Source organism: Sapajus apella, unplaced genomic scaffold (genome assembly GCF_009761245.1).
Source record: "Sapajus apella isolate SASKATOON/1434 unplaced genomic scaffold, GSC_monkey_1.0 scaffold39, whole genome shotgun sequence".
In the NCBI taxonomy this organism is placed as follows: Eukaryota; Metazoa; Chordata; class Mammalia; order Primates; family Cebidae; genus Sapajus; species Sapajus apella.
Window position 1 is genome coordinate 3,321,846 of NW_022436979.1, and position 20,829 is coordinate 3,342,674.

The 20,829-nt window shown below is 37.0% G+C and overlaps 1 protein-coding gene and 1 long non-coding RNA gene across 8 annotated transcripts in view; one reads left to right on the forward strand and one right to left on the reverse strand.

Moving 5' to 3' along the window:
- The window catches only part of NEK1 (NIMA related kinase 1), a 202,056-nt gene that overhangs the window by 82,039 nt on the left and 99,188 nt on the right, over nt 1–20,829 (reverse strand). For 4 of the 7 annotated variants that reach the window (XM_032298641.1, XM_032298643.1, XM_032298639.1 and 1 more), the window contains 4 exons: nt 19,121–19,204; nt 18,607–18,690; nt 18,080–18,157; nt 17,409–17,504 (listed from right to left, as the gene is read on the reverse strand). In XM_032298641.1, the coding sequence (XP_032154532.1) occupies nt 17,409–17,504; nt 18,080–18,157; nt 18,607–18,690; nt 19,121–19,204 (342 nt within the window). The remainder of the gene's footprint in view (nt 1–17,408; nt 17,505–18,079; nt 18,158–18,606; nt 18,691–19,120; nt 19,205–20,829) is intronic. The other 3 variants (XM_032298646.1, XM_032298644.1, XM_032298640.1) reach the window with 1 other exon arrangement.
- LOC116565169 lies at nt 159–19,768 on the forward strand. Its single transcript, XR_004275289.1, has 3 exons — nt 159–317; nt 1,120–1,126; nt 19,756–19,768. It is a non-coding gene; the product is annotated as an uncharacterized LOC116565169 (long non-coding RNA).

The following is a 20,829-nucleotide window of genomic DNA, read 5'->3' on the forward strand; positions in this document are numbered from 1 at the left end:
TTTAGCATAATTCTTAAGGGTCCTAGAAGTTTCAGAATGGTAAATGAGCACTGGCTTCAACTTAAAGTCACCAGCCGCATTAGCCCTCAACAAGAGTCAGCTTGTCTTTTGAAGCTTTGAAGCCAGGCAGACTTCTCTTTAGCTAGGAGAGTCCTAGATGGCATCTTCTACTAATAGAAGGCAGTTTTATCTACTCTGAAAATCTGCTGTTGAGTGTTGCCACCTTTATCAATGATCTTAGTTAGATCTCCTGGATAATGTACTGCAGCTTCTCAATCAGCACTTACTGCTTTACCTTGCACTTTTATGTTATGGAGGTGGCTTCTTCACCTAAATCTTATGAACGAACCTCTGCTAGCCTCCAATTTTTCTTCCGTAGCTTCCTTACCTCTCCCAGTCTTCATGGAGTTGAGAAGAGTTAGGGCCTTGCTCTCGAGTAGGCTTTGGCATAGTGACTGTTGTGATCTTCTATCCATACCACTAAAACTTTCTCCATTAACAGTAAGAAGGCTTCCTTCCTCCTTCCTTTCTTCCTCCCTCCATGCCCGCCTCTCTTTTTCTCTTTCATTATTATTTTTTCCTAAGAGATAGGGTCTTTCTCTGTTGCCTAGGCTGGAGTACAGATCCAGGCACAATCACAGCTCACTGCAACCTTGAACTCCTAGGCTCAAATGATCCTTCTGCCTTAGCTTCTCAATGTGGTTGGGACCATAGGTGTATGCCACCACATCCAGCTAATTTTTCTTTTCTTTCTTTCCTTTTTTTTTTTTTTTTTTTTTTAAGAAACAGGTTCTCACTTTGTTGTCCATGCTAGTTTCAAACTTCTGGGCTCAAGCAATCCTCCTGCCTCAGTCTCCCGGGTTGCTGAGACTACAAGCTCCTGGCTGTTTTGCTTTTTTATCGTGTATGTTCACTGGAGTAACACTTTTTTTTTTTTTTTTTTTTTTTCCCGAGATTGGGTCTTGTACTGTCACCTGGGCTGGTGTGTAATGGTGTGATCTCAGCTCACTGCAACCTCCGCCTCCCTGGTTCACGCGATTTTCCTGCCTTGGCCTCCCGAGTAGCTGGGATTACAGGTGCACACCAACACACTCGGTTAATTTTTTGTATTTTTAGTAGAGACAGGGTTTCACTATGTTGGCTAGGCTGGTCTTGAACTCCTGACCTCGTGATCCACTGGCCTTGGCCTCCCAAAGCGCTGAGATTACAGGCATGAGCCACTGCACCTGGCCTGGAGTAGCACTTCAGGAACTTTTCCTTTGCATTCACAACTTGGATAACTGGTGCAAGAGGCCTAATTCTGTGCCTATCTCAGGTTTCAATATGCCTTCATCACCAAGCTTAGTCCTGATTTCAAGTGAGAGACATGCAACTCTTTCTTTCATTTGAATAGTTAGAGGCCCCTATAGGTCATTAAGTGGCCTAAGTTCAGTGTTAGTTTGTCTTATGGAATAAGAAGGTCTGAGGAGAGAGACAGGGGAACTACCCGTCAGTGAAGCAATCAGAACACACACATTCATCAATTAAATTCACCATCTTATATGGGTGCAGTCTGTGGTGCCTCAAAACAATGACAACAGTAACATCAAAGATATAAAGATAATAATGAAAAAGTTTGAAATACTACAAAAATGTGACACAAAGACACAAAATGAGCAAAAGCTGTTAGGAAAATGACACCGACAGACTTGCTTGATGAGGGCTGTCACAAAATTTCAATTTGTAAGAAATGTACTATTTGTGAACCACAATAACACAAGGTATGCCTGTATTTATTTTGTTCAAAAAAGAATAAAAACATTGCTTTAGTCCCACAGTTGAGCATTACTGAAAAAGTATACTGATGTTTAAGATGTTACTACAAATAACTTTTACAAATATCTAGAGCTCACATAACAGTATTCTCTATCACCTTGAAAGATTCTATCAAAATATTTTGAAACTTTGTTTAATTACTATAGAATATAAATTCAAATAAGGTTTGATACATTGAGGGAATAAAAACAAGCTCCAAAGCTGTTCTGAATATTAGCAGTATTTTTAAAACAAAGATGCTATTTCTCTAGTTGATTATTTAAAAGAAATATAATTTGAATATACAAATTCTGCCATTTTAATTTAAATCTGTCATTACTTCTCTACCATATACTAGGATTACAGGTGTGTGCCACCATGCCTGGCTAATTTTTGTATTTTTAATAGAGATGGGGTTTCATCATGTTGGCCAGGTTCGTCTCAAACTTCTGACCTCATGATCCACCTGTCTTGGCCTCCCAGAGTACTGGGATTACAGGCGTGAGCCACCTCGCCTGGCCTGCTATTTCAACACATGAATCTGACATGATTTCTGTGAGAAGACAAATTGATAATATTTGATAAAAATTAATTTACTGATAAATGAAAATATGTATTAATACCTATTAAGTGTCAAGCACAGTTCTGGATAATGATATCCAAAATGAATTAGACATAATATTTTCTCTAAAGGGATTGTAAGTTAGAAAAGAAAAAAGAGCATATAAATCAATCAGTATGTTATAGAGGAAAAAAATAATGAGATGTGTACTAAATCATCTGGGGAAGAATGAAACAAACAAAAAATATAGAAAGAACTAACTGTGTAAAGCCAAGAGGGGCATCAGTGAGAACAGCCTTTGCAGGGCAGCCAATGGTCACCATGCAAGTAGCCATAAAATACAGATGTAGGACAATTCTACATTCAAATCCCAAAACATTCACCAGTCCTGTGATTTTTCATTGTCTTTATCCTGTCTGAAGCTCAGTTTTTCTCTAAAATAGAAATGCTGTACTCATTGCCTTTCTGCTATAGGGATTACATGAGATAATTTATGTAAAGTACACAGCTGTGTACCTGATAAATAGGAGCAATTGTTATTTATTTGGTTTCCATTAAATAAGGTTATTTGGCTTAAACACCAAAAGTCTGGTTTTAGTTCCTGATGACATGTATTAAGTTTTAGAATGCAAGTTTCTGATCTTTAGAATGCAGACTAAAAACAAAAACCTCCTATCTTAAGCATGATCAGAAATTAAAATTTAGGCATTTTGAGACACAAATTTATTGGCACTTGTATAATGATCTTCAGCAGCCTTCAGTAAATGCTTATGGTCTATAATCAAATGCATACTGGTCTCTCCTCTGGGTCAACTAAACCAAACAGATTAGAAGAACCTCAACAGACAAATTCAGACACAAAATCTAAACGAACGAACAAAGACTGATTACTGACTCTTATAATCACTTAAAAAAGAAAACGAAGTTACTGAAAATTTATGACTACTGCGATGTGGCAACACCATCATAAGCTAATGTCACATACATATAAGTAACTTATTAGTACAGTTAAATTGGGCCTTCTGCATAAACATCATGGATATATTATTCGTAATCAGGACCTTAAGGCTGTTGTTCAATATTAACTACACCTTTAGATATTATGATAATATACTACTAATTATTGAAAGATAAACCACTACACTAAGGCTTTAATATGGAAAGCTGAATATGACAAATCACAAATATTAACCAAACCAGGAAAATAATGTAAAGTTTCACATAAGAAAAAATATAAGATTTTGGAACAAACAATGACCCAATTTTATTACACCATTGATCACCCAGCTAAATCTGTAATATATATTTCATTCTAAACACATTTCTTCACTGGGTGTTTGGGAGGCTGATGCAGGAGGAACATTTGAGCCCACGAGTTTGAGACCCAGATAATTTTCTTATTTCTTGTAGAAATGGAGGGTAAGACTCCATTTCTAAAAGAAGTAAGAAAATTAGCTGGGTGTAGTGATGTGCTGAGGGTCCCAGCTACAGACAGGCTGAGGCAGGAAGATCCCTGGAGATCAGTAGGTCGAAATTGCAGAGAGCCATGTACACACCACTGCACTCCAGCCTGATTCATAGAGCAAGACCCTGTCTCAAAACAAAACAAAACAAAACAAACAAAAGCACAGTCTTTCGAAGTTTAATCACAGTTTTAAATATAAAAATTTGCAAAAGAAAAATAAAACATTGACCTGAAAGTTTCATTATTGAGGCTTAAAAGAAATGCTTTAGAAGCTTTTTGTTCTTGGTCATTTTTCTCACAAGGTTCATAAATTGAAGGCTTTTCAACATCGCTTGTATTGTCAAAAAAGGTTTTCAATTATCACTGCAAAACTGCTTCTAATTCATGTGTCAATTTTATTATGTGCTGAAAAATTAAGCAGCAGCGCCACCAAATGACAAAACTCAAAATTTCACCAAATAGTGAGGCGAGGCTTATAAACACATGAAACCACCAGTATGCCTGCTCTTGATGCACAGATCAGTAACAAACATATTTTCATCTTTGTGCTAACTTATTAGTAAGGATGTAATGTATGTTAGGAAATTATTCTTAAATGGCTTAATTTCATATTTTGAATACAGAGTAATTTCACACACAGTTTTATACAGCCTAAAGATATATCACGGCCAAATTTTACCAAATTCATATTTAACTTCGCAAAACCTTCTCTTTGAAGAACCAATAGTATAAAAGTATTTGTATTTGAATAAAGTTTCTTAACTAATATTGCTATAATGCTTTTATAAGAATGTCTAAGAATAAGAACACATGGTAGCCAGAGCAATAAGTGTATATACCTTGGGGAAGCCTTACACGTATGCATGAAAAGTCTAAAAATAAGACAAAGATGGAAATAGAAAACACACAGGAATTTATGTTCAAAATATTTTATCTGACCTAACCAAGACAGAATCTCCTGAATTCTATTTTTTACTAAATTTTTATTTTTATTTATTTATTTATTTATTATTTTTTAAAATTATACTTTAAGTTCTGGGGTTCATGTGCAGATTGTGCAGGACTGTTATATAGGTATACACACGCCATGGCGGTTTGCTGCACCCATCCTCCTGTCATCTACATTAGGTATTTCTCCTAATGTTATCACTTCCCAATCCACCAACCCCACTATCTCTCCCCTAGCCCCCCACACCCCTTCTTTTGAAAGTGTTCATATTCTTTGCCCACTTTTTAATGGGGTTGTTTTTTCTTGTAAATTTGTTTAAGCTCTTTGTAGATTCTGGATATCAGCCCTTTGTCAGATGGGTAGATTGCAAACATTTTTTCCCATTCTGTTGGTTGCCGATTCACTCTAATGAATGTTTCTTTTGCTGTGCAGAAACTCTTAACTTTAGTTAGGTCCCATTTGTCTATTTTGGCTTTTGTTGCCATTGCTTTTGGTGTTTTAGTCATAAAGTCCTTGCCTATACCTATGTCCTGAATGGCATTGCCTACGTTTTCTTCTAGGGCTTTTATGGTGTTAGGTCTTATGTTTAAATCTTTAATCCATTTGGAATTAATTTTTGTATAAGGCGTAAGGAAGGGGTTCAGTTTCAGCTTTCTGAATATGGCTAGTTTTCCCACGACCATTTATTAAACAGGGAATCTTTTCCACACTGCTTGTTTTTGTCAGGTTTGTCAAAGATCAGATGGTTGTAGATGTACGGTGTTACTTCTGAGGCCTCTGTTCTGTTCCACTGGTCTATACCTCTGTTTTGATACCAGTACCATGCTGTTTTGATTACTGTAGCCTTGAACGTATCTCAAAATAATAAAAGCTATTTATGACAAACCCACAGCCAATATCACCGAATGGGCAAAAACTGGAAGCATTCCCTTTGAAAACTGGCACTAGACAAAGATGCCCTCTCTCACCACTCCTATTCAATATAATATTGGAAGTTCTAGCCAGAGCAATCAGGCAAGAAAAAGAAATAAAGGGTATTCGATTAGGAAAAGAGGGCGTCAAATTGCCTCTATTTGCAGATGACATGATTGTATATTTAGAAGATCCCATCGTCTCAGCCCAAAATCTCAAGCTGATAAGCAACTTCAGCAAAGTCTCAGGATACAAAATCAATGGGCAAAAATCACAAGCATTCCTAAACACCAGTAACACACAAAAAGAGAGCCAGCATGTTGTCAGAGGGGTGAAGGGAGCAGAGATACACTCCCACCTACACTTTCTGTTGAATTCTGAGTTCCTCAAAGGTCGCTATCAACCTTTCTTTCTTTCTTTCCACCCAATCTTCTTCACATGGGTACTCCAACAGGTCCTGGCTCTCTCCCCTCCGTTTTCTTGTCAAAACTTAATTATTTATCAGTAACTTTTATCTTCCTTCTGAGGAGAGCTGGCATGAGATTTTCCTAGTCAACATCTTGAAGCAGCTTCTGAATATTCTTTTTCTAGCCATCTAAATCTTTTGATTGGAGAGCTTAATCAATTACATTGAGGATTGTTATTGATAGGTAAGCACATACTACTGCATTTTGTCACTGTTTTCTGGTTGTTTTTAGGTCCTTTGCTCCTTTCTTCCTGGGATACAAGGTTCAACACACACAAATCGATAAATACGATTCCCCACATAAACAGAATTTTAAAAAAAGGCTATGATCATCTCAATACATACATAAAAAGCATTTGATAAAATACAATGTCCCTTTTATGATAAAAAAAATTTAACAAATTAGGCATGAATGGAAGATATCTCAAAATAATAAGAACCACCTATGACAAACCCACAGCCAACATCATACTGAATGAATAAAAAGTTAGAGGATTCTCCCTAAGAGCTAGGACGAAATAAGGATTCCATTCTTAGCAATCCTATTCAACATGGTACTGGAAGTCCCAGCCAGAGCAATCAGGCAAGAGAAAAAAAGCAAAAGACATCCAAATCGAAAAAGAGAAAGTCAAACTAACTCTTTGTGGACAATTTAATTCTGTTCCTGGAAAATCCTAACAATTTCACCAAGACTACTAGATTTGATGGGCAACTTCCATAAAGTTTCAGGATATAAAATAATTGCATAAAATCAGTAATATTTCTATACACCAATAATATTCAAGCTGAGAATGAAATCAGTAATGTAATCTCATTTACAACAGCCACTCACACACAAAAATACTGAGGAATACATTTACCCAAGGAGGTGAAAGATCTCTCTACAAGGAGAGCCACAAAACACTGAAGAAGGAAATCATAGATGACACAAATAGAAGTGCATTCAACGGTCATGAAAGAAGACTCGGTATTATTAAAATGTCCATACTAAATATACAGAAGATGGCCACATATGAACAGCTCTAGATCGCAGTTCCCAGTGAGAGCTACACAGTGGGTGAGTGAACTCCGTGTTTTCAAACGAGGTACTAGGTGCACCTCAATGGGACTGCTCGCACAGTGGGTGTAGCCCAAGAATGGTCAGCTGAGGCAGGGTGGGGCGCTGTCTCACCCAGGAAGTGCAATCCTTGGAGGACTCCCCTTCCTACCCAACGGAGGCCATCAGGGGCTTTTCCAGCCACTCCAGCACTCCAGTTCAGATGCTGCACTTCTCCTGCAGTTTTTACAGCCCAGAGACCAGGAGATTTCCCAGCCAAAAAGCACCATGAATTTCCAGCATGGCTGCCGGTGCCGTGGGTTTTGCACAAAAAGTCACACAACTGGTGGCTATTTCACCTGGCGCCTGGAATGCCTAGGAGACGGAGTCATCCATTCAACTGAAAAACGGGGCTGAAAGCAGGGAACCAGATGATCTGGCCTGGTGAGTCTCACCCCCACAAAGACCAGCAATCTGAAATGCTCTGGCTTGAGAGTTTCACACCAAGTGCAGCAATCTGGGCTTGACCCAGGATGGTGGAGCTCTGTGGGGGGATGGGCATCCGCCATTACCAAGGCAGTCCACCACTTTGAGGCAGTCCGCCATTACTGAGGCAGTCGGCCATTACCGAGGCAGTCTGCCATTACCGAGGCAGTCCACCATTACCAAAGCAGACCACCATTACTGAGGCAGTCCTAATTGTACCTCTGTAAACAAAACTGCAAGGAAATTTACACAGCAGCTGGCCAGAGCCCACAGCAGCTCAGCAATGCCTCTGCTGGCAGACTGTGACTAGATTCCCTCCTTGCTGGGCAAGGCATCTCTGAAAAAAGGCAGCAGCACATCAGACACTTATAAATAAAGCCCCACCTTCCCAGGATAGAGCACCTGGGAAAAGAGGCAGATACGAGTTTTGCTGCAGCAGACTTAAACGTACCTGCCCAGCAGCTCTGAACAGAACAACAGAGCTCACAGCTCAGCATCTGAACTCTAACAAGGGACAGACTTTCTCCCTGGCCCCTATATATCCAAAGTGGCACCTCATAAAGGAGAGCTCTGGCTGACATCTGGCGGGTACCCTTCTGGGACGAAGATAACAGAAGAAGAAACTGGCAGCAACCCTTACTGTTTTGCAGCCCCCATGGGTGATTCCCAGGCAAGCAGGGCCTGGAGTGGACCTCCAGCAGTCCTGTAGCAGAGGGGCCTGACTGTTAGAAGGAAAACTAAAAAACAGAAAGAAATGGCTTCAACATAAACAAAAAGAATGTCCACTCAGAGACCCCATCGAAAGTCACCCACTTCAAAGACCACAGGTAGATAAATCCATGAATATGGGAAGAAACCAGCACAAAAAGGATGAAAACACCAAAAACCAGAATGCTCTCCTCCTTCAAGGGATCACAACTCCTCAGCGGCAAGGGAACAAAGCTGGATGGAGAGTGTGTCTGATGAATTGACAGAAGCAGGCTTCAGAAGATAGGTAATAACAAACTTTTCTGAACTAAAAGAATATGTTCTAACTCAATGCAAAGAAACTAAGAACCTTGAAGAAAGGTTAGACGAAATGCTAACTAGAATAAAATCAGCTTAGAGAAGAACATAAACGACTTGATGGAACTGAAAAACATGGCACAAGAACTTTGCGAAGCATACACAAGTTTCAATAGGTGAATCGATCAAGCAGAAGAAAGGATATCAGAGACTGAAAATCAACTCAATGAAATAAAACAAGAAAGTAAGATTAGAGAAAAAAAGAGTGAAAAGAAATGAACAAAGCTTCCAAGAAATATAGGATTATGTGAAAAGACCTAATCTACGTTTGATAGATGTGCCTGAATGTGACAGGGAGAATGAATCCAAGCTGGAAAATACTCTTCAGGATATTATCCAGGAGAACTTCTCCAACCTAGCAAGGCAGGCCAATATTGAAATCTAGGAAATACAGAGAACACCACAAGGATATTCCTCAAGAAGTGCAGCCCCAAGGCACATAATCGTCAGATTCACTAGGGTTGAAATGACGGAAAAAATGCTACGGGCAGCAAAAGAGAAAGGCTGGGTTACCCACAAAGGGAAACCCATTAGACTCCCAGTGTATCTCTCGGCAGAAACCCTACAAGCCAGAAGAGAGTGGGGACAATATTCAATATCCTTAAAGAAAAGAATTTTCAACCTAGAATTTCATATCCAGCCAAACTAAGCTTCATAAGCAAAGGAGAAATAAAATCCTTTATAGAGAAGCAACTGCTGAGAGATTTTGTCACCACCAGGACTGCCTTACAAGAGCTCCTGAAAGAAGCAGTAAACATGGAAAAGAACCAGTACCAGCCACTCCAAAAACACACCAAATGGTAAAGATCATTGACACAACGAAGAAACTGCGTCAACTAGCGGGAAAAACAACCAGCTAGAATCAAAATGGCAGGATCAAATTCACACATAACAATATTAACCTTAAACGTAAATGGACTAAATGCTCCAATCAAAAGACACAGACTGGCAAATTGGATAAAAAGTCAAGACCAATTGGTATACCATATTCAGGAAACTCATCTCATGTGCAAGGACACACACAGGCTCAAAATAAAGGGATGGAGGAGGCAAATGGAGAGCAAAAAAAAAAAAAAAGCAGGATTGCAATCCTAGTCTCTGATAAAATGGACTTTAAACCAACAAAGATCAAAAGAGACAAAGAAGGGCATTACATAATGGTAAAAGGATCAATGCAACAAGAAGAACTAATGATCCTAAATATATATGCACCCAATACAGGAGCACCCAGATATATAAAACAAGTTCTTACCCACCTACAAAGAGACTTAGACTCCCACACAATAATAAAGACTTCAACACTCCATTGTCAATATTAGATCAACGAGACGGAAAATTAACAAGGATATCCAGGACTTGAACTCAGATCTGGACCAAGTGGACCTAATAGACAACTACAGAACCCTACATCCCAAATCCACAGAATATACATTCTTCTCAGCACCACATCACACCTACTCTAAAATTGACCACATAATTGGAAGTAAATCACTCCTTGGCAAATGCGAAAGAATGGAAATCATAACAAAGAAGTCTCTCAGACCACAGTGCCATCAAATTAGAACTCAGGATTAAGAAACTAACTCAGAACTGCACAACTTCATGGAAACAGAACAACTGGCTCCTGAATGTTGACTGGATAAACAATGAAATGAGGGCAGAAATAAAGATGTTCTTCAAAACTAACGAGAATGAAGACACAACGTACTAGAATCTCTGGGATACATTTAAAGCAGTGTCTAGAGGGAAATTTACAGCAATAAATGCCCACATGAGAAGCAAGGAAAGATGTAAAATCGACACCCTATCGTCAAAATGGAAAGAGCTGGAGGAGCAAGATCAAAAAAACCACAAAAGCTAGCAGGAGACAAAAAATAATGAAGATCAAAGCAGAACTGAAGGAGATAGAGACACAAAAAAACCCTTCAATAAAAAAAAAATCAATAAATCCAGGAGCTAGTTTTTTGAAAAGATCAATAAAATAGACTGCTAGCCAGATTAATAAAAAAGAAAAGAATAAATTAGATGCAATAAAAAAAACGATAAAGGGGATATCACCACTGATTCCTCAGAAATATAAACTACCATCAGAGATTACTACAAACAACTCTGTCCACATAAACCAGTAAATCTGGAAGAAACAGAGAAATTCCTGGACACTTGCACCCTCCCAAGACTAAACCAGGAAGAAGTTGAAACCCTGAATAGATCAGTAACAAGGGCTGAAGTTGAGGCAGCAATTAATAGCCTACCAACCAAAAAAAAAGTCCATGTACAGACGGGTTCACAGCCAAATTCTACCAGACATACAAAGAGGAGCTGGTACCAGTCCTTCTGAAACTATTTCAAACAATACAAAAAGAGGAAATTCTTCCCAAATCATTTTATGAGACTAACATCATCCTGATACCAAAACCCAGCAGAGACTCAACCAAAAAATGAAAACTTCAGGCCAATATCCATGATGAACATAGATGCAAAAATCTTGAATAAAATACTGGCAAACTGATTACAGCAGCACATCAAAAAGCTTATCCATCACGATCAAATAGGCTTCACTCTGGGGATGCAAGTTTGGTTCAATACACGCAAGCCTAATAAAGGTAATTCCCCACACAAACAGAACCAAAGACAAAAACCACGATTATCTCAATAGCTGCAGAGAAGGCCTTCAACAAAATTCAACAGCCCTTTATGCTAAAAACTCTCAATAAACTAGGTATCGATGGAACGTATCTCAAAACAATAAAAGCAATTTTCAACAAACCCACAGCCAATATTATACTGAATGCGCAAAAACTGGAAGCATTCTCTATAAAATCTGGCACTACACAAGGATGCCCTCTCCCACCACTCCTATTCAATACAGTATTGGAAGTTCTAGCCAGAGCAATCGGGCAAGAAAAAGAAATAAAGCGTATTCAATTAGGAAAAGAGGAAGTCAAATGGTCCCTATTTGCAGATGACATGATTATATGTTTAGAAGACCCCATTGTCTCAGCCCCAAATCTCCTGAAACTGATAAGCAACTTCAGCGAAGTCTCAGGATACAAAATCAATGTGCAAAAATCACAAGCATTCCTATACACCAATAACACAGAAAAAGAGAGCCAAATCAAGAGTGAACTCCCATTCACAATTGCTACAAAGAGAATAAAATACCTAGGAATATAACTAACAAAGGATGTAAAGGATCTCTTCAAGAAGAACTACAAACCACTGCTCAAGGAAATAAGAGAGGACACAAACAGATGGAGAAACATTCCATGTTCATGGTTAGGAAGAATCAGTATCATGAAAATGGCAATATTGCCCAAGGTAATTTATATATTAAATGCTATCCCCATCAAGCTACGGAAGACCTCCTTCACGGAACTGTAAAAAACCACCTTAAACTTCATATGGAACCAAAAGAGAGATGGCATAGCCAAGACAACCCTAAGCAAAAAGAACAAAGCTGGAGGCATCATGCTACCAGACTTCAAACTATACCACAAGGCTACAGTAATCAAAACAGCATGGTACTGGTACCAAAACAGAGATATAGATCAATGGAACAGAGCAGAGGCCTCGGAAGCAATGCCACACATCTACAACCATCTGACCTTTGACAAATGTGACAAAAACAAGCAATGGGGAAAGGATTCCCTGTTTTATAAATGGTGTTGGGAAAACTGGCTAGCCATATGCAGAAAGCAGAAACTGGACCCCTTCCTGACACCTTACATGAAAATTAACTCCAGATGGATTAAAGACTTAAACATAAGACCTAATACCATAAAAACTCTAGAAGAAAATCTAGGCAAAACCATTCAGGACATAGGCGTAGGCAAGGACTTCATGACCAAAACACCAAAAGCATTGGCAACAAAAGCCAAAATAGAAAAATGGGATCTAATTAAACTCCAGAGCTTCTGTACAGCAAAAGAAACAGTCATTAAAGTGAACCGGCAACCAACAGAATGGGAAAAAATTTTTGCAATCTTCCCACCTGACAAAGGGCTAACATCCAGAATCTGCAAAGAACTAAAACAGATTTACAAGAAAAAAAAAAAAAAAAAAAAAAACCATTCAAAAGTGGGCGAAGGATATGAACAGACACTTTTCAAAAGAAGACATATATGAGGCCAACAAACGTATGAAAAAATGCTCATCATCAGTGGTCATTAGAGAAATGCAAATCAAAACTACTTTGAGATACCATCTCACACCAGTTAGAATGGCGATCATTAAAAGTCTGGAGACAACAGATGATGGAGAGGATGCGGAGTAATAGGATCACTTTTACACTATTGGTGGGAGTGTAAATTACTTCAACCATTGTAGAAGACAGTGTGGCAATTCCTCAAGGACCTAGAAATAGAAATACCATTTGACCCAGCAATCCCATTACTGGGTATATTCCCAAAGGATTATAAATCATTCTATTGTAAAGACACACGCACACGTATGTTTATTGCGGCACTGTTTACAATAGCCAAGATCTGGAATCAACCCAAATGCCCAACAATGATAGACTGGACATGGAAAATGTGGCACATATACACCATGGAATACTATGCAGCCATAAAAAAAGGATGAGTTCATGTCCTTTGTAGGGACATGGATGAATCTGGAAACCATCATTGTCAGCAAAATGACACAAGAAAAGAAAATTAAACACTGCACGTTCTCACTCCTAGGTGTGTGTTGAACAATGAGAACACACGGACACAGGGAGGGGAGCATCACACACTGGGGTCTGTTGGGGGTAGGCTAGGGGAAGGACAGCTGGGGATGGGGAGGTTGGGGGCAGATAACATGGGGAGAAATGACAGATATAGGTGATGGGAGGGATAGAGGCAGTAAACCACCTTACCATGTATGTACCTATGCAACAATCCTGTATGATATGCACATGTACCCCAGAACCTAAAGTACAATAAAAGAAAAAAGGCCCATACTGTCCAAAGCAATCTACAGAATCAATTCAATTTCTATCCAATTACCACTGTTATTTTTTTGTAAAAAATTAAAAAAGTAAAACAACTCCTCTAATATTCATATGGAACCACAAAAGACCCAGAATAGCCAAAGTTATCCTGAGCAAAAAGAACAAAACTGTAGGAATCACATTACCTGACCTAAAATTATACTACAGAGCTATTGTAACCAAAACAGATGGTATTGGAATAAAAGCAGACACATAGACCGGTGGAACAGAATAGAGAACCCAGAAATAAATCCATACATCTACAATGAACTCATTTTTGAAATGTTCCAGGAATATACATTGGAGAAAAGACAGTGTCTTCAATAGATGGTGCTGGGAAAACTGGATATCCATATGCAGAAGAATGAAACTAGCATCCTATCTTTTTCCGCATACAAAAATCAAATCAAAATGGATTAAAGACTTAAATCTAAGGCCTCGAACTATGAAACTACTAAAAAAAGAAAAAATAATAATACATTGGAGAAACTCTCCAGGACACTGGCCTAGGCAAAGATTTCTTGAGTAGTACCCCATAAGCACAGGCAGCCTAAGCAAAAATGGACAGATGGGAAAATATATAGTTAAAAAACTTCTGCACAGCAAAGGAAACTATCAACACAGAGAAGAAAAAAACCCATAGAAGGAGAGAAAACATTTGCAAACTACCCATCTGACAAGGGATTCATAAGCAGAATATATAAGAAGCTTAAACCACCCAATAGGAAAAATCTAATAATCCAATTAAAAAATGAGCAAAAGATCTGAATAGACATTTCTAAAAAGATGACATATAAATGGCAAACAGGTATATGAAAAAGTGCTCAACATCACTTATCATCAGAAAAATGCAAATCAAAATGACAATGAGATATCATCTCGTTGCAGTTAAAATGGCTTTTATCAAAAGGACAGGCAATAACAAATGCTGGCAACTATGTGGAGAAACAGGAATCCTCTTACACTCATACACTGTTGGTGGAATTGTAAACTAGTACAGCTACTATGGAGAACTGTTTAGAGGTTCCTCAAAAACCTAAAAATAGAACTAACCATATGATCTAGCAATCCCACTGCTACGCATATATCCAAAAGAATGGAAATCAGTATATCAGAGATATCTGCACTCCCATGTTTATTGCAGCACTATTCACAATAGCCAAGAACTGGAAGCAACTTAATTGTCCATCAACAGATGAATGAATAAAGAAAATGTGGGACATATACACCATGGAGTACTCTTCAGCCATAAAACAGAATGAGGTTCTGTCATGTGAAACAACATGAATGGAACTGGGGTTCTATTAAGTTAGGTGAAATACGCCAGGCACAGAAAGACAAACTGTGCAGGTTCTCGCTTATTTGTGGAAACTGAAAGAATTAAAACAATTGAATTCATGGAAACAGATCACCATACTTACTAAAAGCTGGTCAGGGTAGTGGGCACATGAAAGTAGGAATGGTTAATGGGTACAAAAATATTGTCAGATAAAATCAGTAAGATCCAGGATTTGACAGCACAACAGTGTGACTACAGTCAACAATACTTTACTGTGCATTTAAAAATAACTAAAAGTATAACTGGATTGTTCGAAATGCAAAGAAAGGATAAATTTGAGGTGACAGATATCCCATTTACTCTAATGTGATTAGTACACATTCTATATTAAAATGTCTCATGTATCCCATAAATATATTCATCTACTATGTACTTACAAAAATTAAAAGTTAAAAAAAAATTTTTTTTAAGGCACAACTTACAGAAAGCAGCGGAAACAGCATAAGAAAAAGACTTCAACATTGGGCAGATACAGGTTCAAATCTTTGTTCTGCCCTTAGTTGGAAATATGATCTTATATAATTACTTTACCCTTTCTATCCTTGCTTTGTAAAGTTGTAAGGATTAAAAAATATATATAGTTAATCCTTGAACAACACAGGTTTGACCAGCACAAGTCCACTTACACATGGATTTTTTTTCTGCTTTTGCCACCCGAGACAGCAAGACCAACCCTCTTACTTCTCCTTCCTCAGACTACTCCACCTGAAAATAAGGAGGATGATGACCTTTATGATGATCCCCTTCCATTTAAAGAATAGTAAATATAGATCAGGCGTGGTGGCTTACGCCTATAATCCCAGAACTTTGGGAGGCCAAAGTAGGTGCATCACAAGGTCAGGAATCCGAGACCAGCCTGACCAACATAGTGAAACCCCATCTCTACCAAAAGTACAAAAAATTAGCTGGGTGTCGTGGTAGGCACCTGTAATCCCAGCTACGTGGGAGGCTGAGAAAAGAAAAATTGCTTGAACCTGGGAGGTGGAGGTTGCAGTGAGCCGAGATTGTGTCACTGCACTCCAGCCCAGGCAACAGTGCAAGACTCCATCTCAAAAAACAAAAGAATAGTAAATATATTTTCTTTCTCTTATGATTTTCTTAATAACATTTTTTTCTCTAGTTTTGTTGTAACAATACAGTATATAATACATATAATGTACAAAAAATATATTACTCTATGTTATTGGTAAGAATGCAGATCAACAGTAGGCTATCAGTGGTAAAGTCTGTGGAAGTCAAATGCTATATGTGAATTTTTGACTGTGCATGGGGCCAGTGCCCCAACCACCACATTGTTTATGGGTCAACAGTAGAGTGGTTACAATATGCCTGGCATACAATAAGCAATAAACTAAAGGAACTGTTGTTACTATAATGTATATCATAACTATTTGCCAATGATCTAGTTGCGTGCTAAAACTCAGAAAATTAACTGAAAATTGTTAGAACAGGAAAACTTACTAGATAAGAGGATAAGCAAAAACCTAAAATGTCTGCAAATAGTAGCAATATTCTGTTAAGAAAAAAATCTTTAAAGATTGAAATGAAATTAGAAACTATAAATACAACAGGTAAGTGTGAAAAATGATCAAAATTTGTGTAAGAGATAGAAAAGAAACAGTGAATAAATGTAGAACTCTAACAAGTTCATGTATACAAACTACTATAACTATGTCAATTCTTCTTAAGTTAACTTGGAGGTTTAATATAATACTAACCAAAAGTACAAGAGGATTGAAAGAAGAGAAAAAGGAAGAAGAAATACCCTAAAAATTTATCTGGTAAAGAAAATGAGCAAATAACTAAGAATAATAAGTGTAGAAAGGAGTTAAGGGGAAATGAGGAATGCATTATACAGAAATTAAAGCATATTCTAAATCTGTAATTACCAATACATTAAGGTATTGGCAGAAAAGACAGAGTAATGGAGCAAAGTAGAAAAATCAAAGGAAGATATAGCTTGATTCCTACTTGCTATAAATTCACTCACTAGTATATATAGGAATTTAATAAATCTTACAAGTAGCATTATAAATCAGTGGCAGAAGGACGACGTAGTCATTCAATTATGCTGGGATTTTGATAAGCTACTTGGCAATAATTAAAAATTTAAACATAAAATAAATTAGGTTCTGACTTCAGATCAATCTCCCAAATAGCTTCCATGCAGATTATTCTTAAATGAAAGAGATAGAGAGAGACAGACTGAGAAAGAGAGGTAAAGACAAAGGGTGAGAGAGAATGAGAATGAAAAAAAACACAAAATAAAAAGAATTAGAAAATCATAATACTGATGAACTACCCAGGAAGAGCTATAAAAATGTTAACACAACCAGGATGAAGAATAGGAGCTAAATCTTACATGCTCTTCCCACACTTTCTTTTCTCTCTCATAAGCTTCCTTTCTCTTTCGCTCTAGTTGTTCTTTTAGTACAGCAGCACGTGCATTTGCATGGGCCTAAAAATAAAAACAAACAACAAAATGAGTTAGCAGATATAAGGGCATAGGGTTTTTTTTTTTTTTTTTTTGCCAGGTCTATGAAGGTATTTACTTATTGACCAAAAAAGAAGTGTGCATGTGGTCTTAGAATAAATGTAAGCTCACTCTAAATCTCTTGCTCCTAGAACCAGCCTTGACATACAGCAGGTGTTCAATAAATACTTGCTGAGTGGAAACAAATGCCGGTATATTTGAATGGAAATTAAAATGTAAAAATTTATAACAATTATACATAGACTTCATTTACCTGCATGGAAATGTATATCTGTATATTTTTCATTTTTAAGGCTACCATTTTTTTCAAGATTACTTGTATGATGGTTTCATGTATTTATGCCATGGTTTTATCTATCTTCATAAAAATAATACAAAAAGGAGAAATATTATTTTTAGAAACCAAAACGTAGAAGATAAAAAGGAGAGAAAAATTAAAGGAAGAGAATAAAGTGATTTAACTGCAAAACTTAGCAACACAATTTTCTATCTCAGCTTTCAGTGTTCTCTAAGAAAACCTGTATCATTCTAGTCTATACCTTCAGTGATTCGATTTTTTTGCGCCTCATGTCAGCCTCTCCATTTCCTTCTTGTCCTTCACAACGATTGGCTTCTTTCTACAAAATAAGCAGACAAACAAATCACTTAGGACAGAATCATCAAATTGGGCACAGAGTTCTGTGAAAGATAACAATGAATAAACTAAAATCTAAAAATACAAAATGGAAATCATTTAAGGCTTTTAGTTCTCCCCTAAAGCTACAACTGAACTCTCTACACAACTATCAAGCCTTTAAGAACAATGGAACAAAAAGATAATGATATAAAATGCATTTAATCGTCCCATGAATACTAGTTGTATTTTCCTCTCTGAATTCTTCTGGAACAAATGGTCTTACTAATCTGAAATCATATACATAAGATTTACTTTATGTGTAGTTTTCTGATCTTTGAACTTCCACTGTCATCAGTTTTTTTTGGTGGTGTTGTTAATGGCACAGCATTTTAAATGTTAATCTATTACAATATCATTCAATTTCTTCGAAAAAATTGCTTTTCAACTTACCTTTTCACCACGAAGTTTGGCTTTAATCTGCTGGCGCTCATTGAAATTCTGTAGTCTTATTTGCCTCAGTCGTGCCAGATAAACCTAGAAAGAGGCAAAAACCCCTACATAATAATGTAAAAGTAAAGCTATTGACATTTTTACTGATAAATTTTTAAAAATTTAATGAACAGTGTTAATTTGAATACAAGAAATAAAAGTTCTGAAATCTGGTTAATGGAAATGTAATATTAGCTTTCAAGTGTTTAATTTAGAACAATTTACTTCTGAAAAGGAAGAAATACATCATAAAATTATAAATTTTTAATCAAAAGAAAAGAAATTGAAATCATAATACTGAATAAGTTATGGGGCAAATTAAGACACAGTATGTCAGTCAAAAATATATTAACAGGTCCCTCTAGACCTACAAAATCTTCAAATAATTGTTAAGAATTTAAACCATGCAAGAAAAGAAGGCAATAAATTCAAAAACGGCTATGTGATGGAGGTAGCGAACATGCGGGAGGCATACCTCTTCCTCTTTGTTTCTTGGCTTCCCTCCTCTTGAAGAGCTGGGCCTGCCTCCATATATAGCTGCCAGGTTTTGCAGGATTCCCTGTTTATCATTTAATGTACTAAGTTTAAAGAATGACTATGGCTACATTATTATCTTACCAAGGAACATCCAGGTGCTACTTTATTTCTTTTGGCAAATACTGATCATTTCTTGATGATAAACTGGTAACAAACCCTGGTATTTTCCTATGCCAACTTGAAATGTATCTTCAGTGAGAACAGAAGGAAGCATTTAAGCCCCAAATACAATTATTCAAAATAGAGACCAGCTATCTTTGAATTACTCGTTTAAGAGGGTTTTCTTTTTAATCACTGCTTTGGAGGTTAGCTAAACCCCAAACCAAATTTTTCTTCTACAAACAGCCAATCCATTTCAACATGTCTGTACACATACTAAACACATACAAAGATATTTGAGATCACTTTTTCTGAATTCAACAAATGTGTTGTATATTAATGAACAAATCTTAATCAAACTCTTTGCACTCAGGCAGGTTCAGTGACTATACTGCAAATGGTCGTACCCAAACACAAACAGACTCATTTTTGAACATAGTTTATATACTTTCTCTTCCTTTAGCATACTTCAAGTTCCTCCCTTAAAAAAACTCTAGTCGCACTACCCTGTCAAATGCCTTTCTATTGGCTTATTGAACATGTGCTTTTTATATTTATCATCTCAATTTTCCTGCTTCCCAGTCACTTTTTAGCTCACCACAATCTAGTTTCTGATCCCATTATGATGAAAATTTTCTGAAGTCACCAATGACTACCTGCTACACAATTCAAATAAACTCTTTTGGGGTGATTTCTGCATTTAACACTTCCACTGGAAATTAAATTAGTTTTGACGGAATCCACTTAATTTACACTTAATTTATATATGTATTTTTCTGTCATAATATATACATATTATAGAAAATTTATTTAAACATAAAGAAAATGTGAATCATTTATAATTCTGCATCTGAGAATTTCCTTCTCTGCATATGTATAATACATACATGTTTATTTTTATAAAACTGGCATTTTACTAGTTATCCAGATAATATTATATCCTAAGTCTCTTCCCACGTCCATTTAATACTACTTACAAACACTATTCTTAAGTGACTATATACTATTTATAACACTCCACTATATAAATGTTCTCTAATTCACACATTTTTAAAAAGTCTCTCTTCTTTTTCGATATTTATAATGGCACTCACTCTCTCTTGAGTTCTTCCAATGGTCACTATTTCTCACAGGCTTTCCTCTCTTTGGCTCGTTGCTGAATGTCAACATTTTCTAGAGTTTCATTTTCCGGCCCTCCTTCTCTTCCCATCCCCAGGCTTTAACATATGCTGCTGATTTCCAACCTGGTATCCCCTTTCTCTTTAACTACAGGTTTCTGTGCATGTTAAACTGACATCTGAGCAGCTCCACTCTTATGCAGCAAAGCTACCTCAGATAATTTATAAACCTGACTTTATCCTTTTTACTACATAATCTTATTCCCAGTTCAGTTACTGAACATGATCAGCCACTCAAGTCAGCACACTAGGAATTATATTTGCGTCTTACCTACTATACTCAAATGTGTCAAATTACCAATTCTATCTCCCAATAATTCTATGGTTTATTATTTCAGTTTCTGCCTTAGCTCAGCCTCTTTTGACTCTT